This window comes from Copadichromis virginalis, linkage group LG1 (assembly GCF_057382275.1).
Source record: "Copadichromis virginalis isolate Kocher_CV1m ecotype Utaka linkage group LG1, C_Virginalis_male_GT1.1, whole genome shotgun sequence".
In the NCBI taxonomy this organism is placed as follows: domain Eukaryota; kingdom Metazoa; phylum Chordata; class Actinopteri; order Cichliformes; family Cichlidae; genus Copadichromis; species Copadichromis virginalis.
Genome location: NC_140618.1, coordinates 17,280,375 through 17,303,372, shown reverse-complemented (window position 1 = coordinate 17,303,372; position 22,998 = coordinate 17,280,375). Strand labels below are relative to the sequence as shown.

The following is a 22,998-nucleotide window of genomic DNA, read 5'->3' as shown; positions in this document are numbered from 1 at the left end:
GCAGCTACTTTCTCAGACCATAATCCCATTAAACTTCTCTGGGCTACCAATATATCGCAAAATATAACCTACAGATGGAGGTTCAAGAATTATATGCTAGGAGACTCTGATTTTATTTCATACATGAACACTAATATTGAAATATTTCTAGATGCTAATTCAAATTCTTCCTCACATGCTAATATTTGGGAAGCGCTTAAAGCTTATATGAGAGGTATGGTTATGTCATATGGGGCTAATAAGGCTAAAAAGGTCAGAGAGAAGATATCTAAATTGGAGACCGACATTAAAAACTTGGAACAGGAATATATTGCCACCAAAAAGGAAGAATGTCTTAATACATTAACAAAAGCAAGGTTGCAGTATGATAATTTATGCACCAATAGAGCAGAAGCAGCTATGGCCAGAACAAGATATCACTACTATGAATTTGGAAACAAAACAAGTAAATTACTGGCCTGGCAAATTAAGAAAGAAACATCGGAGAAATTTATACGGACAATTCTAACGGAAGATGATAAACTTCTTGATGAATCAGTACTTATAAATGCAGAGTTTAAACGGTTTTATGAAGATCTGTATAAATCTGAGCAAGGGGTCGATGGTACTGTTGCAAAAAGATTCATAGATGGAATAACCCTTCCTAAATTATATAATGAGGACAAAGAACTGCTTGATGTAGATATAACGGAGATGGAGGTTCTTCGAGCCCTCAAGTGTTTACAAAATAATAAGACCCCTGGACCAGATGGATTCTCAGCTGATTACTATAAGGCCTTTTCTAACAAATTATTGACACCACTTACAAATATGATTAAAGAAGCCTTAGAAAATAAGAAATTACCGGAATCACTGGAAAATGCAACAATTACATTATTGCCAAAGCCGGGCAAGGACAAACAGAGATGTGACTCTTATAGACCACTTAGCCTTTTAAACGCAGATTATAAAATATTATCTAAAATAATTGCACATAGATTGGAAGACATTATGCCTAAGATAATAAATGCCGATCAAACAGGCTTCATTAAAAACAGACAGGGAGCAGATAATGTGCGGCGCCTGCTCCACATATTGAATGCCGCTCAAAAAAATCAAGAACCATTGCTAATAATTTCCATGGACGCTAATAAAGCATTTGACAGGATTGAACCAAACTTTCTATTTCAGACAATGGAAGCCATGGGCTTCGGAGAAAAGTTCACCCGCTATGTTAGGATACTTTTTAACGCCCCCAAAGCCAATATTATAACAAATAATGTGCTTTCTGACACCCTCTCCTTAACCAGAGGCTGTAGACAAGGCTGTCCAAGTTCTCCCTTGCTCTTTGCGATTGCGATCGAGCCACTAGCAGTGGCCATTCGTACTAATGTTGCTATATCTGGAATCAAATTCGGTATAAGTGAACATAAACTTTCTCTATATGCAGATGACCTCCTACTGTATATAACGGACCCTCTCAAGTCAATTCCCTCATTAATGAATTGTCTTAAAGAATATAGTGCAGCTTCAGGATACAAGTTAAATTATACTAAAAGTGAGATTATGTCATTAAATATACAAGATAATCGTGTTAGAGCTCTTACAGATCCACTACAGTGGTGTAACAATGGATTTAAATATTTGGGCATACAAATTGGTAAATCTGAGGATAAAATATTCAAACTAAATTATATTAAACTGTTGGAGCAAACTAAACTTAATATACAGAGATGGATGGATTTTCCATTATCCCTTATAGGGAGAATTAATGTTGTTAAAATGAACATTTTGCCTAAGTTTACCTATTTATTTCAATGTCTCCCTATAAATGTTCCAAAAAGTTTCTTCAAAGAATTAAATAAACTTATAACCTCCTTCATATGGCAAAAGAAAAACCCAAGAGTTAAACTCTCCTCATTACAGGCCCCTTATTCAAGGGGAGGACTCAACCTACCAAACTTCAGGAATTATTATCTGGCCTCCCAATATCGATCAATATTGATCTGGTTATATGCAGAGAGGAGTGAGGTTCGATGGGTTCCAATAGAACAATATGAGGTGAATCCCATATCATTAAAAGACGTCCCATTTCTAGGTACGAAAAAATGTTTATCTAAGCTCACAAATAATTCGATAATATTAAACACCTTCCGTGCCTGGCAGGAATCCCACTCACTTCTAAAAATAAATATTTCTTTTCTTAGAAGGACACCCCTATGGGGCAATCCTGATCTCTCCCATCATATTTCCGACTCCATATTGCGGGGATGGAAGGATAGAAATATTCGAACTGTTGCCGATCTATATAATAATGATACATTTATTGACTTCCAACAACTAAAGGAAAAATTTAAACTTCCAGACCAAAATTTTTTTAAATTTCTACAAATAAGAGACTGGATCAAAGAAAAAACTAAAGGAACATTCCCTGAGATTCCTAAAGAAAGTCCTTTTGAAACGCATCTTTGCACCAAACCATGGAAGTCAATAAAAGGAATAGTATCTTCAATATACACTATTATTAATGAAAAATTACCTGACTACAACAAAACGTCACTGAAAAGAAAATGGGAGGCAGATCTGGGCTATGTTTATGAAGAGGTAGAATGGTACCATCTAATGGAACAGGCACAGACCATGTTAATTTCTACAAATCATAGACAAATGCAATTTAATATATTCCACAGGACATATTATACACCTTACAGATTACATAAAATTGATATTAATTACTCTCCCAAATGTTTGAGATGTAAGGTGATAGATGGTGATCTTCTTCATATGCTGTGGAATTGCCCAGTAATAGAGGAGTTCTGGAGACGGACTACTGAAATAATTTCAAGGGTGATTGGGATCCAAGTCGAAATGGACCCAAAACTATGGATTTTAGGTGATATAGATTCTATAAATGTGGATTACCACAAGAAATATTTTATTTTACTTGCGAGTACTGCAGTTAAAAAATGTATTCTGACACATTGGAAATCTGAAAATTCTCCAACACTGAGATATTGGATTAATGAGTTAGCATCCTACTGTACACCTGAGAAGATATCGCATAGTGTAAAAGGGAAATACGGAACCTTTAAAAAAATTTGGGGACCATTTCTTTCAGTATTACCGTCTTTGGACTTGACAGAATATAAAGATGATGTAAATTCCTCTGGGTTTACCCTGAATTGATCCTTGGTTAGGCCCTTCTGATCAGAATTCTTGAATGTTGTGCTGATTCTTGTGTATAGACGGGTGTAAATATGGGCTGTTTGTATACACGAATGTGATGAAGTTGAGAGCCATACAGGGGTAAAGGGGTGGGGGGATGGTGGGAGGGGTTCACACGATATGTTTTTCTTTTTTTTTTTTTTTCTTTTTTTGTTTCTTTTTTGTTTTTTTTTGTTTTGTTTTAAATTTCTGTAATTACCAATACTGTTACTATTATAATTATTATTTTTTATTATTATTATTAATACGCCCGTATTTTCTGTGTTCTGTCCTCAGAGGGTGGAGGCTATGTTTGAAAGATAAAGATACTAGAGTGTGTTCCTGAGAATTTTTTTTTTTTTTTGGTCATAATGGCCAGTCAAGCTTTGGCTAGTTGATGATACCTACTCTGTCCCATAACTGTAAATGTCTTTTATTGTTTGTTTCTGTTTGTTTGTTGTTCGTTTTCAATTTAAAAAATGAAAATAAAAAGTAAAAAAAAAAAAAGATAGGATGAAAAGCATCTGTGAATTGCCACCTCTAAGTCTTTGCAGTTTAATGGCTTTTTTTGTTTTCCTGATAAGACCAGAAAATTATTTTTTCTTCTACCCAAACTCTAGGCAGGCCATCGGTGATGTTTACTCAAGAGTGGCTTCAGTTTATCCATTCTACCGTAAAAGCCTGATTTTTGGAGTGCTGCTGAGACAGTCGTCCTCTGGTCTCTGTAGAAGGCTTCTGAAGCTTTGTTTCCCCCCCCCCCCCCCCTTTATTTAACCAGAAAGTCCACCAGAACCTCCCCAGCATAGGCATAGGGAGCATGAGAGCAGGGGAACCCCACACCCTTGTGTGAACCCCTGTGTAACTAACCACCAGATATCCAATTTCAGGCGTGCTGAAGGTTCCAAACTTCTTTCACGTCACCTTCACCCCATTGTGCTCCTTTAAGATTTCAATGCTATAGAATGCTTTCTATTAGTACCTACACATTTAATGATGCCCTACAAAAGTTTAAGCTAAAAAGAGAATTTATTAGACATCGAGGTCTGATTTTATAAATGTCTGACGAGCCTCTGTTAGTGTTGGCCACCTCCACACAGTTTAGTTTGCTACTAGGTTTTTCTTGATACATAGAGGATAAAGAAAAAGAAAAATGGCATCAGTATTCCCATCGTTTCCCATTACATCTCAATGATAATTGGAGAAAACGTAATGGACCCCAGTCAATGTTGCATGAATTAATTTATAGAAGACTGCAGTGTTCAAGTTTCTGTGTAATAATTTTGTACTTTATATCCATTATGTAATAGTATTATTTTTTTTATTTGTATTTTATTTCTTTTCTTTTTTTTTGCTATAGCTCATAAAAGGAATGTTTTATGTCCTTTGTTGGACACTTAAATGCAAAAATCTGTCAATTAAACTTCATGTGGTGTAGGCTACATACTCTCATCAGCTGAATCAAATGTAAGAAATGGTGGAATTATTTTTTGGAGGAAAGGGTGCAGGTTGCACTGATGCTACCTAAAAGACAGCACACAGATAAATGCAAAAACATCACTTAAATACTGTAAAAAATGCACTTCTATCTGTACAACTCAGGTGCTGCTGCTGTGTTCATGTGTTTAAGAATGGATGTGCTGACTGTGAAAAGGAGGAGGTGGTGGGAGGGAGGAGGAGGAGACTCTGCTACTGTAGCAGTGCATCAGCAGAGGTGAGACTACAGCCACCACTACATCACAGTATGCAGACTGGAAAGGGCTGATGGAGCCACTCTCAGTTTAGTTCCTGCAAAGAACACCTTGTGTTTGTTCTGTTTTCACTCGTGGACACACAAGATTTCAAGGACACCTGTGCAGTCGAGGCAGTGCACATGAAGAGACTGACTGTCTTGTTCTTTTGTTTCAACCACTTTTCCCGGCAAACGGTGATGGCTGAAGGGCAGCTAAGTCGGCCAACCTTACCCCAGCTGCCTCACATGCCAGAGGAGACAAACAGACCTACAGTGGGCAGCAGTATGTGTGTCATTAGTGCTGACCCAGATGCTCTGAAACACTGTCCTGTGACCGCACTGCACTGCATTCCCAGAATAACTCCTTACAGCTCATTACTGGCTGTAATAATGGGGCTTAATAGCCTCTGTCATTGAAATGCAACACAAATAAAATGCCATCAAAGGAACAATGGGGAAGTGAAGTTGAATTGGGAGACAATGTTGAGGATGAGATTGCTCACCCTGAGGAGAAACAGAGCTCTGTGCTCTGTGCAGTGCAATCTGATCAGTGAGACAAAGGCTTCAGGCTCAGGTGAGCGTTACATCACATATGAGCAAACCCCGAGTAGACCAGAATCAACAGCATCCCTAAAATATCATCTCGTGGCAGTGCCGTTTATAAGAGACCTTGTCCAGGGGAGAAAATACTCCCTAATCTCATTCATTGCAGAAGCCCAACAGTGTATCACACTGTAGAGATTTGGATTCATGGCTAAAGGATAGAAGTTTTCTTTTCCTAAAAATGATTTAGAAAGCTGTTGAGCAGACCATAGCTGCATCCACACAGCCCGTGAATCACGCACCCAGCAGCGGATTACAAAACGCTGCCCGTGTTAAACAAAAGATCCATTTTCCACTCAGCATGTTCTCATTCTTCCACAGCAGATGTCACAGCCTAGATGTGAAAAATGTGAACGCATAAAAATCACACTCTGCCACGGCATGTTGGAGCAGATAGCGCGACGGCGCGTGCTTACCCTCTGCGGCCAAAGAGCACCGGACAAGAAGTAAAAGCACTGCTACAGACAGCAGACAGTTTGCAAGCATCCCCGCTGCTCCGACTCGCAACCTGGTCCTCAAACACCTCCCCTCTCCTCCTGCATCCGTCCGCTGCGGCGAGCACCCATCGGGGTCTGCCCCGCCGGTTCCCGCCACTCTGAGGTGACCTGTCCGCCCACTCCTCAAACCGGGAGCCATATCCAGTGGACAAGTTGCTGAAGTTTCGCTCGTGAATAATACATTGGATCGCTGTGTGAACGGGAAACAGGGCCGTCCCGCGGTCTCGTCGCGTGTCCAGGTCTGGATGGTGGGGGAAGCGGCGCTGAAGGGAAATTAAGAAATGTGCCCTATCGCCCCTCTCCGCTCGGTCCACCCATCATCACTGTGTGGCGCAGGGCGGCGCGCGCACTTTGCCAAAGGTTTGACATTTAGCTGTTGGCGGTGAAGTGCCACATCCAGATCTGGTCCAGGTGGATGGCAGGCATTTACTTGCGCACAGGCAACATTCAGTCATGAAAGAAAGGCCAGCCTACCGCTGATTGCTTGTGGCTGGATGATTTTGAAGTGTGCCACCTTCCTGGCCAAACTGGGCGAATTAACCTCTCTGTTAATTGTAGTGAGAATGGAAGCGAGAGGGCAGGACGACCTCTTCTGGCGGTAACTCGTTAAGAATCAGATTTCTATGTGGAGCTGCTTAAAAAAAATGATGGTTGGTCTTCTTTGCGCTCTTACATGTTGGGTTGATATTAAAAACGACAATAATCACGTGACACTAGCCTATTAACACGTACATTGTCTTTCTTAATGGTTACCGTAATTAATGCGTGAATACCTAATTGTGCGGATAATGGCTGTTGTACCTCTTGATGTCCACAGGATGGCAGGCCAGACCCAGAAAACACAGCAGGTCGTCAACACCAAAGCCCACTGAACACGATTTTTTTACCAATTTGAACATTTTATCATTTGAACATTAACACGTCTTTCCGGTTGAGGTAATTTAGCAACCATAATCATTTGACATTTTTCAGAATTGTGCTCACTCGTGTTTCTTATTTAAGAATGTGTGGAATAAGCTCCAGGTTTTAATTCGGGAGACACTTTTCTGCCGTCGATGTTTTTCTGCTTTTGACGCATACACTCCCGTTTTTACCTCCTGTGAGTTTCTACAGATGTCAGCTGTTGATTTTTTATTTTAAATATAATACATTATATTATAAATAAATTATTAAAAATATAGATTTTAAGCATATAGTTGGGACTGGATCAGGTGACCCTGAATCCTCCCCTTTAGTGACGCTGCAGTAGATCGAGGCTGCTGGGAGCTTTATTAACGTTTTATCACTGTGTCATAAGCCATTATTCATCTTTTTTACCCTTTCACAGTGTCTTTTGTCCGGTCTTCCTCCCCTCATCCCCAACCGGTCGCAGCAGGTGTCTTCCCCTCACAGACCCTGGTTCTGCCAGAGGCATCTTCTTGTCAGAAAAGGGAGTCCTTCCTTCCCAGTGTCACCAAAGTACTTACTCATATGGGCAAATCTGATTGTTGGGTTTCTCTGCACAATATAAAGCCCATTGAGGGAACTGTTGTGATTTGGAGCTTTCAATCACAGCACAAAAATCTTCTTCAGTAGGTGCAGTTTATTGTGTTCAGGTTCAAATTTCAGTTTCATCCGAACATATTCATGTTTGGAGATTAAATGCAACAGATTAACTGACAGAAAACTCATCTTTTGTCTGATTCCAGGTTCTCATGTCTGATAATTGAGCAGTTTTCTCCTGAAACAATTCTAAAGGATAGTCTTTTTGTTTTTGACAATAAATGTCAAGATACTACCTTGCAAACTCTACTTTTCCTGTCACACACTAAAACAAATAGAAATGAGTCCAATCCATCATTTATATTAATGTGCATTAATGTGAATGAACAGACCAAATCAGAAAGAACTGCATCAATAGATTTTTTTTTTTAATTCAAAGTGAATCTTAACAATAATACACCATAAAGTCTTATTTTGACACTCACCAAAAGAGTCACCTGGAAAACCCGCTTAATGTGACAAAGTAGAGAAGGCTTGGTCACACCTAAATCACTGAGAACTAGAGAGGAAACACTATCGCAAACTGTAAAGAGACATCACATCCATAGAGTTAGTTTTCCCAGTCCTCATACTGTAAATATTGCACAGTGCAATTGCTACATGGCAAACTAGTGTAGCACAAAATTAAAAAAGCAAACGAACCAAAAACAGGAGGAAATAAAAGCCACAAAACAAAACAAAAAAAATCTACAGGTATTAAAACAGTAACAGTTCAGATTTAATTATCAAGTCTAATTGATGAGCAATCCAAACAGATGATTCCATAACTTGCAGTGTGAATTAACTCTGAAATTGATACAAGTGACCAGAAAACTGAAAATAAGAGCTTGAGTAAAACAAATCTCATATTAAAATCAAACAGTTACACAGTAGCACAATTAGACTAATACACACCCTGAATTAAGATCTCTAAAGGATAATACCGCAGCAGAGGATTTTTTTTTCCATATCAAAGTCATAACATTAATAGAAGTAATTTTACAAATGACTGTTTTATCTGTTAAATGTTAGATGAATCTTCAAAAAAAAAAAAAAAAAAACAGAAAAGAAATCAAGGTGTCAATCTTGTGGAAAATTAAAAACAGTTTTAAGATTTCTCTCCTCTTGCATCCATTCTTTTCCTAAACAAGTACGGGAGAGTTTATGCAGGCGCATTGCTGGTGAATACCTTTGAAGGAATCAAAACACAGATTACATTTCACATGCTTATTATTGGGGGAACTATTTCAAGCACTAATCTGCCAAGTCCATGCCTTGTCATCATAAGCTTTCTTTCCCAAAGGGATATTTGAGTATGATCAGTAAAGCATACAAGTCAGACAAAAGCTATTAAAAAACATACAACCATATCAATGTCAGTGGCGAAATGTGGAGTATTGCACTCATGACTGACAGAGAACATGATAACCTCCTCGACAGAGCTCTTTTCGTCCAGAACCCAGAACAAAAACACCCAGATATACTCTTGCTGGATATAAAGCATAGCTTCTGATTTTTAAAAGGCCAGTGTTGTCAGCCGTGCTCTGGTTACTCCCACTCAGCTTCAGTTTGCATGATAGGAGCGCTGCTCTAGGCAGTCAGCTTCTAGGCAGACAAAGTGAAGCATCTAAGGTGTACATGCAAGGTAATGTAAAGCATGGAGATTATCTAAGAACACTTGGTGGTGCAATGACCGCACAATGTAAAGTATTGCATCTGCTGTTCAGCCAGAGTGACTATCCAAAGACCATTGAGTGAGTGTCATTCAAAGCGCACGCATGTGTGTGTTAATCAGAGAGGTTTTACGTGGCGACTGTGTGAAACAAGCGGAGAACCACCACTACGCTGTTCATGTGTATAAGCTGATCAGAGTCACTGTGATGAAGTCCTACTTTGAGTTGTTTTTATTCTCTGCTTCTTGTTTTTCTTACTTTCCTCTTTAAACTCTTGGTCAAATGTCTGTTAAAAACTTGTCCATTCTACACTGTAGGGAACTGTTACTGAATTCTACTCCTTCCTCAAATAAATCGGGAAGAAATCACCAGCATGAATTCTCACTTTCTGAATCTCAAGGCACATAAACAGTGCTGCTCACACTGTCTCAATTTCAAGAAAGGACATATCACAACGGTAACTGTTTCGCACCGACAAAACATCATTTTGATATTAGACACTCATAAAGGGGAGAGCGATCTGAACTCAAGGCAGTTTAGAATATCAAACTGTGAAACTGATATCCTAGCCAGATATAACATTGAACAGATAAAAGGGCTGCAATAAATACTTTGATCAAACCAATTTAACAATAAAAACAAATCAGAAAACGTCATTTTAGAACAGAAAAATTGGGCTAAATTTCTCTCTTACAGTCTAATCACCCAAACCCTAACAAGCCTCCCTACCTCTATAAGTGCTTAGTGGCAAGTGCGTTTGTGTGTGACTAGTGGAAACAACACAGAAGTCTTCCAATGGAACACAATGTTTTTGTTTTCCCCCCCGGCATCTCGCAGTGCCCTCATAACCCACGAGAGTACTGGTAGCACACCGTTTACTCACAATAAAAAAGTTAACTCAATCCTGCAAGCTATAGCTTCAGATGTGTACAAAACGTCAATATGAAAACATACAAAAATTAAGTTACATCGATACATCATTTATATGCAGTGACGAGCCCAAAAGGTTAATAAGGATAAAATACTGATGCAAAAAACACGCACCCCGAGAAACGACAAATGCAACTAATGTTCATCATCAGCAATACAGTAGTTACAATGACACTTCAAATATGAACGCAAAACACAAAAATCAAAACCACTTCTATTTCAGATAATTAGGGACCTATACAAAAATAGCAACGCTAGGTTTAAACTCAGAGAGAAATCACCTAATTTCACAGCTATTGAAGTGGCAATCATATAGCAGCTTATCTATGATACATTCAAGAAAGAAATGATACGACTTATTAATTGCCCAATAAGCTAGACAAAACCTCAGCTGTTTTTTTTGTTTGTTTTGTTTTTTTTAAATACAACTTTTTTTTGTTTTAATTTAACCCCATTCTACAACTACAGTACAACTGAGGTCTATGCAAACAGAATAGCTACCTTGCTCAAGAAATGAATTACAGTCTTTGGTGCTGCACAAGCAACTTCATTTGAAAAGAAAAAGACAAAAAAACCCACACATGTAACTAGTAAAACAAACAGAAGAAAAAACAAAAACGCACACACGCAGCATATCTACATATATATAGACTGGTGCTACAGTCTTATATATGTATATATATCCTCCCTGACGGAATGTATAAAATAAGCAGTTGACACCGATAAGCTGTAAGCCTTTAACAAATGGTATAATGTAAAGTGAAAAAGTTAACTTTGTCACACATGCATAAATGAGAGAATTGCACACAATTAACTCACACCTTATCAAGCATCTGTACTAAATAGTCTAGCTCTATAATATATGTCCATATATGTGTGTATATCAAATACTGCATGGTTTGCTCAGGCTTAGAAGATTCCATACTGTGAATTAATTTGCATTTTTTCTTTACCTAATCAAAGCCATGCCCACCACACTTCTAAACATCTAAAAAAAATAAAAACAAAAAACAAAGTGAAAACACTCAAAAACGAAAATACGAAGACGAAAAATGAAGAATAATCAACGACTATTTAGATTGTATTGCAGTTTCAAACAGTACAAATACTGTTAGTAGTAAGAGTTTCACTGAATAGAAAGTGATTATCAAATATTAAGCAATACTCAGTACTTGCACTTTGTACACTAGTTCATTCGGGAACTGGAGAATGAAAAAAATAAAAGAATAAAATGAACTGAATGAAACAGCAGGCATTTGCAACAGCAAAGCACGCTGTTCTACTTGAAAGAACAGAGGGGAAAAAAATTAACTCACTACACGCTGAAATATACACAGACTCGAAAATATAAGCACCGCTATCCGCGATACATCACATCCATGCAGGCTATGCATGGACATATACACATGTGCATATATATACACTCACACATAGGATGCATCGACTGATTGGAATTTCAAGTGCTGCAGTCCAGTACATTAATATTCATGTATATAGTCATATATAAGTAGTAACATTAACAACCTCAAATATGTAAGGCACTATGGCTGGGGACAGTTATACAATGCAGCGAGTCTTGTGACACAAACAATAAGAGCAACGTCTATGCATCTTTCCGTTTACATTTTTGCTCATGCAAGACCACATGCAGCGTGAGGAATAACCCTATTTAATTCGGTTAATTGACTTGACATTGCTAAACACCAAAAGACACCGAAAAGGTACAAATACTTCAAACGCAGTACAACGTACACTGTGGACGACATGTGCATCTGTCAATCTAGAGCTAGAGACTGGGATGGCTTTACAAAGATGAATGTGTCTTGCACACACGTAAGAAGGCAATATAGAAAAATAGCTGGGATCAGGGGTGCAAAGTCTAACTATTCAACAACACCCCAATTATTCACCTGTCTTGAGGAGTATTCGTAGAAGATCCAATGCAAAGATATATCAAATGTGCAAAACACATTAAGTGTGAGTTTAACTATTCATTCATTCTTTCATTCAATCATTCATACGTTACTTCCTTCTTAATTTTTGCCAAATCATCTCTACCATTGGAACTCTTTTTTTTGTTTTGTTTTTTGTTTTTTAAAGCTTGAAGTTCAATTACACTCAAGTCTACATGATTCAAAAAATAGTTTGCTTTCTCTGTGGTTGTGCCATGGTTTTTCAGAAATAAAAACCATGTTGTTTGTGGTTAAAGATATATTTCGCCCTGCTCACTTAGCCCTCAGGTGGTATGAAGGGTACCTGAGCAGCCATGCTCAGATGTAAGGGTACTGGTTTATTTTGGTAGGGCTGAGAGGGAAACTGCCATAGGCGGGAGAGGCAATGTAGGAGTGCGGGGGAAAGAGGGGCTTGAACTGGCCCTGGGGGTGCAAGGTGGGGGAGGGTAGCAGCCGGGGGTTGATGCCTACTGCGACTTGATGCACAATGCCTGCCGGATGGGAGATGCTGTAGGTTGGCTGAAGGACGGGGCGGGTGGCCCCAGGAGAGGCCAGGAGGTGGGCCACAGGTGCAGCTGTGACCAGAGAACCAGACGGAGGGTAAGACAGTATGGTGGGCTGGGAGTGCGGATGTCCACCAAGGTGTGGGTGGGGGCCCGTAGTGTGGTTTGGGCTGCTGTGGGAGAGAGTGAAAGTGTGCCCATGCATGGTGGGAGGGATGTAGGCCTGTGGTCTCCGGTGGGAAAAGTTCCCGTTCCATTCCTGATGGCAGGAACTGAAATGTTGCACCTGAAGGAGCGAAGAACAACAACATTTCACATTCAACGACCTCAGATTCATCGGTACCGAGTGAGTCTTTGCGAGCCACTAGATGCTGCTGTTTCCATGCGCTTGCATGTAAACACCTTCCATGTTATCAGTCACCAACAGCGGCATCATCTGCTTGTGTACCAATGCACATAAGAGTAAATGAACAGTATCAAAGTAAAATACCTTCATCTTTAAAAATATTTGGAAACTTAAATCATCTGACACCATTTGGGAGCACTGCTATGATGTTGCTCCTCCCAGGGAAGTTCCACTTACAGTATGAACTTGACTGCTGCACTACCTCAAAAAGGAAATATTTGAAATTCAAATGTTGTGCTCTTTATCACACATTAAACTGTAGTGAGTGTAGTCACAAGTACCTCTGTTACTTTAATAAAATCATGTTATTTTACAAGTTGCCATTGCTGCTTTACATTCCAGAAAAAGACTTGACGCTGACAAAAATTATAAGATGAGGCGTTCTACAAGCAACAGCCAATTACGTTCATAAAGACACACCAGGATTATTTCTGCCTGGAGCTAAAACCAAGCTTTTTATGCTTTTGCTCAGACTTCTTTTGAAGAAGAAACATATTTTGCCCTTTCAGGACAAGTTTCTTATGTCAAAATTGTTGTTCTCAAAATCTCAAATTTGTGCAAATAATTTTACAGTCAATATTACTTGATGAGGCAGATAGAATTTTTTTTCAAAAATAAGTTTACTTGTACTAGAGATGGACCGATCCGATATTACGTATCGGTATCGGTCTAATACTGACGTAAATTACTGGATCAGATATCGGAGAAAAAAGAAAAAAAAGTAATCCGATCCATTAAATATCAAAAAAAAGCACCTCACAAAACTTGCGACTTCCGAGGAAGTTATCCCAGAGAGAAGTAAAGCAAATGTCTAAGTTCATCTCTGAATGTTTGTAAAGCATTCCCGCGTTAAGCTTAACAACCGATATATGGAGTGACTGCCTCTCTCTCCCTCCCTCTCCTGCTGCTACTTCAAACGTGAAAATAATTACTGATCAGCTGATCGGCTTTTCTGTCGCGAGTCCGTCTCTCTTGTTTGTTTATTGCTCACTTCGTGCCAGAAAGAGGAAACCAGCGGCTGAACAACAGCAGCACGTTTAAGCTTGATAAGCTGTTTTTAGAATTTATTTACATTCTACACCAGGATCCTTTTCTACGTAGCTGACGGCTGGTAACTGTGCAGGGGCGGATCTAGCAAAGTTTAGCCAGGGGGGCCGAACAGGGAAAAGTGGGGCACAAAGACATACTTTTCTTTCTTATTCTCATTTAAAATGTCGAGCTTTTAATAAATAGTTATCTGAATCTTACACCCAAGTTTTAATCTGATGTAAAATGTATAGAAGTCCATTACAGTATATAGTAACTATTAAGTCTAATATACCCTAGTAAGCTATACTACTTTTTCCTTTGGGGAGGTACGATCTGTGCAGTCTGCAATTCTGTTGAAGAAAGATGTTGAATCTATTTAATTATTCTTGGAAAATAATTTATTTCTGTGCATTTTTTTCACACTGCATCAAATGAAAGTTGATTACGTCAATTAAGCATCATGAGGTGGAGCGTGGGTGGTTCCCCATTTAAAAAATTTTTTTTGCTGGGAGTTTTAGAACCCTATTAGTTAGGTTGCTTACTCTTTAAAATACCAGAATAGGGAGGATGGAGTAGGTTTAAGTTTATTAGATTGATCAGTAATGCTGAACTATGAAATATTTTGGGTGCAGTGTATTTTTTGCATACAGGTATAACAGAATAGCTTTAGTGGTTTTGGGTTTTTTTTAAACTTGAGTATGAACTTATACAAAAAGCAGCAAGATATTAAAAAACTGTTTTATTGATTAAAAAACACACTATATCGGATTCATATCGGTATCGGCAGATATCCAAATTTATGATATCGGTATCGGACATAAAAAAGTGGTATCGTGCCATCTCTAACTTGTACTAGTGTCTTTATTTACGTTCACGGTATGCGACTGCATGTGCTTACCTGCCCAAAGCCAATAGGCTGCTGTTGCTGGGGCTGGAATGCAGGGGTAATTTTCTGAGGCCTGTTGAGGAGGGGAGTGGAGTGATGATGTTGTCGCCCAGGAAAACTGCGCCCTTTGGACTGGCATGAAGACTCTAAGCCTGAGGAAGCAGGTCATGTGAAAAGGGGTAAAGAAGAGAACACGGAAAGACTGAAATGACACTTATAAACACAAACAACACAGTGTCCTACTAACAATATTAGATTGTAAATAACAGGCAAACAAGATTGAGCCAGAGATCCAACTACATCCAGAGAAATGGCAACATTTGTGGCAGGAGGCTCTGAAGGCTTATTGGTGATTTCAGCTGTGCTTGATCAGTTCCAAACCATTAAACACAGTTATATCTGTTCTTTCATTTAGATGATCATAAATAGATATGTTTTGGGGGTCAGGGAGTAGTTTGTAACCAAGCTTGTTCATAGAGCTTATAGTGAGGGTCAGACCATTGGCTAAAAATACACATGGCAGCCTTAGAATAGGAAGCTGTGCCCTTTTATGTGTGCCTTTAGTTGTAATAGTTTGGAGGTTGGAGACATAAAGGTAATATGAATCTGTATGATTTTCTAAGGATTTACAGTAAACCTTGCACTTTAAAGGGTCTTATTTTTAAAAAGAAAGGCAGATCTTAAATGACAGTTGTTGCCCGTGGTCCCACTTACCACAACTGTTATAAAGTCTACATATAGCATGTGTCCAGTCTAGCACCAATAAAGAAATACTGACTGGTATCTTTGGGGCAATTGCACATGCCTTATGCAGATTCAAGAAATGCAAATCCACACAGAAACAGAGGGTCTCTCAGCCTTGAGTAAGAAGTGTTGACAGCAAACAGATATCCACTCCAACGATCAAAGCAGATATGTCAGGGCATGTAACCCATAATCACCTGTGAGAACTTCTGTGGCCTACTAAAACGACATAATCCAAGGCCACGTGACCTGTGGAGCAGACGGCAGCAGTGGTGACAAGACCTTTGAGCTAGCGCGACCTAGTCATGGATTTGCAAGTTGTCTGACTCAACAATTATTTAAAGTATACTTCAGACACTTAGCAATTGAGCACAATGAAGGAATATAGTCATGTTAACCATATCATTAACTATCATTTTAGTTTAGAATGATCAGTGTGTTAATCTACTGCTCATCCCCCTTTTAAGTAGAGTAAGAACGTGTATAAATCTGGCAGCAAATGTAAACCATTACCTGTGTTGCCATGAGTTTCACTGACTGCAGGGTTATTATTGTTGTTGTTCTGCACCCGCATTGGAGGCACCACAACAGTACGAACTGTTGGTTTGCTGGGCTCGGTCTCCGGGGCAACACATGCGACGCAAGGCTCGCAGTTCTGGTTGCTGTCAGCAATATAGCGCCTTTCTGTGAAGGGACTGTTGCTATGGCCAGAGGTATGTGATGCAGGCGAGCTGTCCACGGTGTCACAACCACTCTCCTGTTCATCGTCCGACATGCTGCAATAAGAATGTATGCGGCAACTTACGGCGTAGTAGCTGAACAGAATATCTCTCAATGTTGCACACTTATTTTGGTTGTCATGTACTATTTTAAAATTTGGGCTAATCTGTCCAATGGAGACTTTTAAAACCAGGCAGTATCTCATCTGTTCAAGGACAGTCTGAAGCTACTATCCCTACTTTACCTGTTGGGGTGTTTGCAGGGAGATGTGCTGGACTGAGATGAGGCAGAAGAACTGGTGCTGAGCGTACTGTCTGGACTGCTGAGAGAACAGACTCTCTCCATACTGACGGTGCTCTGACACGCTTCACAATCTGCACTCCCCTTACATCTGTGTGCAGAGAGATGTATCAAATCAGACACTCAATTTGAATGCTTTAAAGAGATGTTAGGAAGAGGAGCATGGTAGTCAATACTCACTCTCCAATTGAATGTCTTTGCGCGCCCTCCTCCTCATCGCTGCTGATACTGATGACGCTAACAGTTGGGCTAGCGAGGTCAGAGATCACCATAGCCTGTCTCTGCTCCTGTGAAACTGAAAGCTCCTCGCAGTCTGGCTCCACTTTGCAGCAGTTCTCATCCTCCTCCTCCACCTGCTCTGTTCTTTGCTCCTCTCCAATAGCGTGGCCTTCCTCTGGACATCTGGCTTCCTCTACCTCGTCCACATTCTTTGCTGTATCGGCCATCTTTGGGGACTGACATGCTAAATTTTGGATGTTAGTGTTTTGGGAGATGTTGCACCTAGAAAAGAACAGAGGAGGCTTTGTCAGATTCATGTTTTTGTGTCCTTATTTTTCTTCCTAAGGGGGGGGGGGGGGGGGGGGGGGAAACATGAATCATACCTGTTCACAGACGGCTTGGCTCTCTTGTTGGCAGCTGGCTGTGGCCACACCACATGTGCAATGCCTATGTTGATTGGCTGGTGGGTGGACATGGTCATTTGGTTGGTTAAGAATGGCTGAGGGTGTGCAATCATGGAGCTGTAATGGTTACCATGGGGACGCACTTTCCTGCAAATAAAGCAAAGATCTCAAATTGTGCACAGCTTTCAATAAAATTGGTAGGCATAGCTACATCTCTACCAAAAGTACTCAAGAAGTTTTAGTGATTTTTTTCAAGGAACTAAAAGCTTGCTTTGGACTGTTGGATATCTGGACTGCCATGACAAAGATTAGACCAATTCTATCCACCACTTTGGGTGGGGACTCAAAGAGGCAAAAATGTTTAAGTTGAAACACGTTTTATCAGCTATTATGAAGACTGAATGTGCAATGACCAAGGCAGTGTGGTTCAAATAAATGTTTGGTGCTGCAAGACACACACACAAAAACACACACACGCGCGCGCACACACACAGACTTCCCCAGAACTTATTCTAAACTGTAATTCCTGTGGTGGAATAACAGAGTTTTGACAAAGGTTTGTGGTCCCCGAGGAAACTTCCTGCAGCACAAATGCAGCTTATGACTCATAGGTCGTTAACATTCAGTGGAGCAAGCATGAGAACAGCATGTCCATTCCTACCACACGGAAACTAAAGATAATTAAGCATCAATAATTTTTACAATATGCGATGGAACTATAAATACAGACGCGAAATGATATGGATGACACATCAGGAAGACGGTGTAGTGTAACCTCCTGAAATAGATGCATGTCTTACCCCCAGTCACCCAATCTCTGTGAGCCTGCCACTGTGTCCGACGCCATAGTGGTTGGTGGTGGGGGCACCGATGTCACCGATGTCACCTGCTGCCAAGTGGGCACCAAGATTTGCTGTGCACGAGCTGACCAAGACTGTTGGAGTGCAAAGAAGCAAAGTTGCATCACTGCAGACTTTACTTTCATCAGATTGTACATTAAAGGTCAACTCTGAACTTCTTTCGCACGTGGTTATTTCTCCCCTTTTAAATGACTCCCAAAAATGATTAATATATATTAAATGAAAAACATTTCATTGATCTAAGCACACTAATCACCTCAAGCTAACATTTCATATCAGTACATATTCTGTCATTTTAAGTGCCTCCTTACCTGTGTGATGACTCCAGGTCTGATTTGTATGGGCTGGATTGAGGGTGCTTGTGTGACTAGTGGCACAGAGGCCTCCATGCGAACAGAGTAACCTGCTGGTTTAGCTGTGTTGTGGGGGATTCCTGCTGTGGGAGGTAATAGAAAATGTCTTTGTTAAGTCTATCCACAAAAAGGAGAGTGACAAATAAATATAAGAATGACTGAAAGCATGACAAATAAATTAAAGTTTTACATGTCCTACCTTGAATGGTTGGGGGACATAAAATGAGAGCCTGCTGAAATGATTCATTGCATCCAAATTGACCACTTCCTGTCTGCAGTGGTATGCCAGGGTGCATTACTGAGGCTGCTGATGGAGCTAACCCCTAAAGGGAAAAAAAACAATAATAAAAAGGGGATAATGGCATTTTTCAGATTTATTGTAATTACGATCAGTAGCACTGAAGAGCCAGCAGATGGCAACATGCCAGCAGCATTTTTTCCCCCAGGTGAGCGAGATCAGAAACATATTAAATAGAGAAATTATTGGGTAGTCAGTTAACCTTTGGCTTAACAGTAGTATATAAGTCTACAGATAATGGTTCACAAGGTGTAGGCCCACCTGAAACCCATATCACACATAATTTCATAAATTGCTGAATCAAAGCAGGTTCAAGGTCCACTTTTGTACTAATGCAGTCCTTGAAGAAATGAAAGTCACTAAGCTTAAAGAATTGTGGTTATGCTCTTACGCTGTTGATATTCTCTGTTCTAAGACACCTTTTGCTATGAACATGCTCAAGAATTGACTGGCCTTAGGGGTAAACAGTCGAGCATGTTCCTTTGCTTCCCTACTAATGCTTCTCTCGTGCCTGGGTATAATCACATTTATTGGCTAACAACAACTAGGTCTATACAGTCTGCTACAGCTCCTACATGTATCCCAGCCCCCGCACACATGACTGTAAACGCAAAGCAGCCTTTCAAATCGGTAATGCTAAGAAAGCCACCACATCCTGAATGATAAACATTGACTTTCTTTTATAGCGGCCCATAAACATAACAGAAATGACAGTGCATCAGTTTTATCGTTCAATAAATGCCATCTGGTACTCTTATCCGTTTTTAGTTCTGATTTGGAATGAGGGAGACATAATGTGATCTTCCCGTGTACTAATGGTTAACTATGTCACCATTACATTGTTATTCAGGTAATGTATGTATGTATGCATGCATGTCACTATTAGTCATGTTCATTGTGAGTACATGTTAAATAAACTGAGTTGTTTTGCATTATAAAGATCCAAAACCCAAAAAAGGGTCAGTTGCTCTTTTCTCCTCAGCAACAACACTGATTTGCACTGTTGCCATGACCTCAGAAACATGACGTGTTTTTGTTGCCATGACAGCAGTGCGAGGACGCAATAAGACGGACAAGTCAGTACACAAAAAAGCAATAAAAGCAAGGTCTGTACAATTACTCTTCACAGAAGCACAAAAACAAAGCATATTATTATTATTAATTCACATCATGTGGGATCATTCCATCATTCAGGAAACAAAACTTTGTTTTTGAATATTTTAATTTCTGGATGCAATAATTACTTTGTGTAAAAAGAATCAAAACCAACTTACTTGAGGATGGACAGCAGTCATCTTGCTGAAAGGGTGATTGGCTGAGGCAGCAGCGGTTGTAGTTACAGGCCTGATGAAAGGCCCTTTGTTTCGGTTTGCGGCCTCATATGCACTGGGACGAGTCCAGCAAACATCCATGATGTGGAAACATGACTTCACACTGAAGACAGAGACATGGGGAGTACAAGTTACCGGTATATAGGAAGGTCAAAATTGCACCAGTTCCACAATATGAAGCAAAGGTAACTCACTGGTTGCTATGTGGAAAATCAAGCAGGTGCTGCATCGTCACAAATGGATGGCTGAGAGCTTCTGCGGGGGCAATCCTCTCTTCTGCATCAATCAACAGCATCTTCTTCAACAAGCTCACAAACTCCCGGCGATCTGCCTTCTCTGCCAACAAGTCACTACCTTCCAAGTTCATCATCAAGTTCACCTGGAATACAGACATTTATTTAGGCTGACTTGTCAAAATAGCTGACAAGTAGCAGATAAAATAATCATATTTAAAAAAAAAAGTAAATTATGAATCTATAATATAATCTGCTTAAAATTAATTAAAGCACTTTTATTGGAACACGCATTTTCCAGAAAAGCAAACGAACATAATTCACAAGAATCTCTAGTGACGTTTAAATCAAAAGTACAGACGTGAACAGGCATCGACAGTCACTGTGGGAATTTCCACCTGTGGTTTGTTTTGTGTGACTGAAACTTTAACCTTTTTTCTTCTGAATTTAAGTTTACCATTCAACTGAAGGGGGAAGGCAATTCAAGAGCAACTTTTTTTTCTTTCACAGTAATAACATGTGTGCTGTCTTCTCCTCATACATGTGTAGGTGTACTTCCTCTGGTAAAGACCTAGTAGCCTACAACGTCTAAACCTTTGATGTTGTACTTCCTCTGAAGTCCCGATAAGTACATTGTGGTCCAAGTTTTTGAACATACATGCGCTATGTCATCCAAACAGCTGAAGATGTACTTCCTTGCTTCCTTTGACTTCATTCCCGTCTCCACCTCATGCTCATCTGTTGACTGTAGACAAGAAAATATTTAGTGGTTATGTACCATATGAACGAAGTAGAGCACTTGCTACTTGGGATTTGAATATTTTGTTACTATGAACTGAATCCTTTGTATTCACAGCTTTAGCTGTAGGCTGGGTCATTTACAGCTACCAATATATACTGGCTCTGCCAGTAAACTGTTTCATCAGAAAAGTCCAAAGAAAAGCCCTAATCTGATACTGAGATTAGTGGAGTGTAAATACAATATCTCCATTGTACTTGAGATAAGACAATGATCTTAATTATGTATACAAGTTTCAGTTTACTGCAGGAAAGACACCGCCATGTCTATACTAGGAACAGCAACTACTGTTTACCGACAGGAAGAATGTATTTCCAATTCATCTTTACCTTTAAGCTTTTCCCAAAAAGGTTAGAAACTAGGTATTTTAAATAAGGAATTCAAATTCTATACATTTCTGTGACTTGTATATAAACACTCCTCACCTTTAGTCTCCATGCTGCATAAGGCGAGTCAGACTCCTTGCAAAAGAACCGAGCTGTCTTTGTCCCCGAATTTAATAAATGTTCTCCTGGCAAACCCTGCGTCTGAGAAATGTAGCGAATCTGTTGAATGTGAGAAGAGAAAGGGAGGAGAAAAGATTCCATGAAGAAAATAAAGTACTGTAATAGTCACTTCAGAAAGGAAGGCTGTTTTCACCATCATTATCACTCTCTCATAAAACTAACATCACTGCAGCACTGTTGTGTACAAATGGAAATTTACAAGGTCATTGGCAGTGACATCACACTAACAGGTCCCTCAGAGTTACTTTGTGTGGATGTGCGCACAGTGGTAACTGCTGAAAAGACCTTGAATGTGGCATGTTCTTGAAAGGTCTAAACCCAAATAAGACCTTATATCGAGTCTAGTTTGTGATGTCTGAAAGATGTCACTGTCTGTTCATGAAAACGTATGAAAACAAGGTTCCTATGGTATCAAAGTCAAATACATTCCTGGGCAACGGCGCCTGTCAGTCACACGCTGTGAGACAAGAATGTCATACACAGGTTTATGAGAGGACAGCAGTGAGAAGCCTGGCTGACGTCAATCACACCCAAGTGTAATGAACAACAATCATTACAGATTCAGCAAAGCTAAGACGCAGAGAGAGCAAAGAGCCACACTGTAGGAATGACAAAGATTAAGGGAACTGTACACACACACATTCATATGTAGCACTAATAGACGAACATAATCCTATAACACTGAAATCAAGATAACTGTAAGGCAGAGAATCATGCATGTCCCCAATTGTATACTGGGATGCCAATGTTGCGTCGTCATTTCAACATATGCAGGTTTGTTTGTTTTTTTAACTAACGTGTTTTTGTTGGAATCATTTACTCCGTTAACGTTCTTCTTGGTCTCTTTGGCCACCGCGATGCTTAAGCGTTAGCTAACTTGCATCAGAGTGTTATTGAGGTGCAAATTCTGCAATGTGTCTATGTGTGGGTGGGACAGTTCATTCATATCAGTTGGCCATATGTGAGGTTATAAAGCACTGCATTCGCTCCCACTCTGATGGGATGCATGATGAGCGCAATCTTGTTTGTTAAGTGACTTTGATGGGATGGTGGAGATCCCCTTACATTCAACTATTACACAGCACACTGCATCACAGTCCATTTCACTTTTGCTTTTGGAAATGTTCTTCCTTTCATATCAAATCCCATATCCCCAATAAAGGCTGATTAAAGTACATCAAGAGGTATTGATAAAATAATCAAAGATTACTGGAACTGCCAATTCTAATAAACTTTATCCCAAAAGTACCCCTAGCCTTAATTCCCCTCTTTTCATGAAATACTGCAGCTAAGCTTTAGTCATGTCAACAGCAACAGCC

At 39.8% G+C, this 22,998-nt stretch overlaps 2 protein-coding genes across 7 annotated transcripts in view; both read right to left on the bottom strand.

Annotated features, from left to right (window-relative positions):
* Positions 1-6,850, bottom strand: part of kiaa1549lb (KIAA1549-like b) — a 65,812-nt gene extending 58,962 nt beyond the window's left edge. For 2 of the 3 annotated variants that reach the window (XM_085452864.1, XM_085452865.1), the window contains exon 1: positions 5,932-6,848. In XM_085452864.1, coding sequence (XP_085308990.1) covers positions 5,932-6,151 — 220 coding nt within the window. In that variant the 5' untranslated portion in view covers positions 6,152-6,848. Of the gene's footprint in view, positions 1-5,931 lie in introns of all 3 variants that reach the window. The other variant, XM_085452867.1, reaches the window with a different exon arrangement.
* Positions 6,851-7,901: 1,051 nt separating this feature from the next.
* The window catches only part of LOC146718565 (homeodomain-interacting protein kinase 3-like), a 48,542-nt gene continuing 33,445 nt past the window's right edge, over positions 7,902-22,998 (bottom strand). For 2 of the 4 annotated variants that reach the window (XM_085452857.1, XM_085452859.1), the window contains exons 4-16: positions 21,599-21,718; positions 21,033-21,119; positions 20,336-20,520; positions 20,085-20,244; positions 18,712-18,835; positions 18,471-18,595; positions 18,100-18,233; positions 17,279-17,446; positions 16,857-17,177; positions 16,621-16,767; positions 16,170-16,432; positions 14,925-15,064; positions 7,902-12,877 (exon numbers count right to left, since the gene is read on the bottom strand). In XM_085452857.1, the coding sequence (XP_085308983.1) occupies positions 12,407-12,877; positions 14,925-15,064; positions 16,170-16,432; positions 16,621-16,767; positions 16,857-17,177; positions 17,279-17,446; positions 18,100-18,233; positions 18,471-18,595; positions 18,712-18,835; positions 20,085-20,244; positions 20,336-20,520; positions 21,033-21,119; positions 21,599-21,718 (2,445 nt within the window). In that variant the 3' untranslated portion in view covers positions 7,902-12,406. Of the gene's footprint in view, positions 12,878-14,924; positions 15,065-15,853; positions 15,906-16,169; positions 16,433-16,620; positions 16,768-16,856; positions 17,178-17,278; positions 17,447-18,099; positions 18,234-18,470; positions 18,596-18,711; positions 18,836-20,084; positions 20,245-20,335; positions 20,521-21,032; positions 21,120-21,598; positions 21,719-22,998 lie in introns of all 4 variants that reach the window. The other 2 variants (XM_085452860.1, XM_085452858.1) reach the window with 2 other exon arrangements.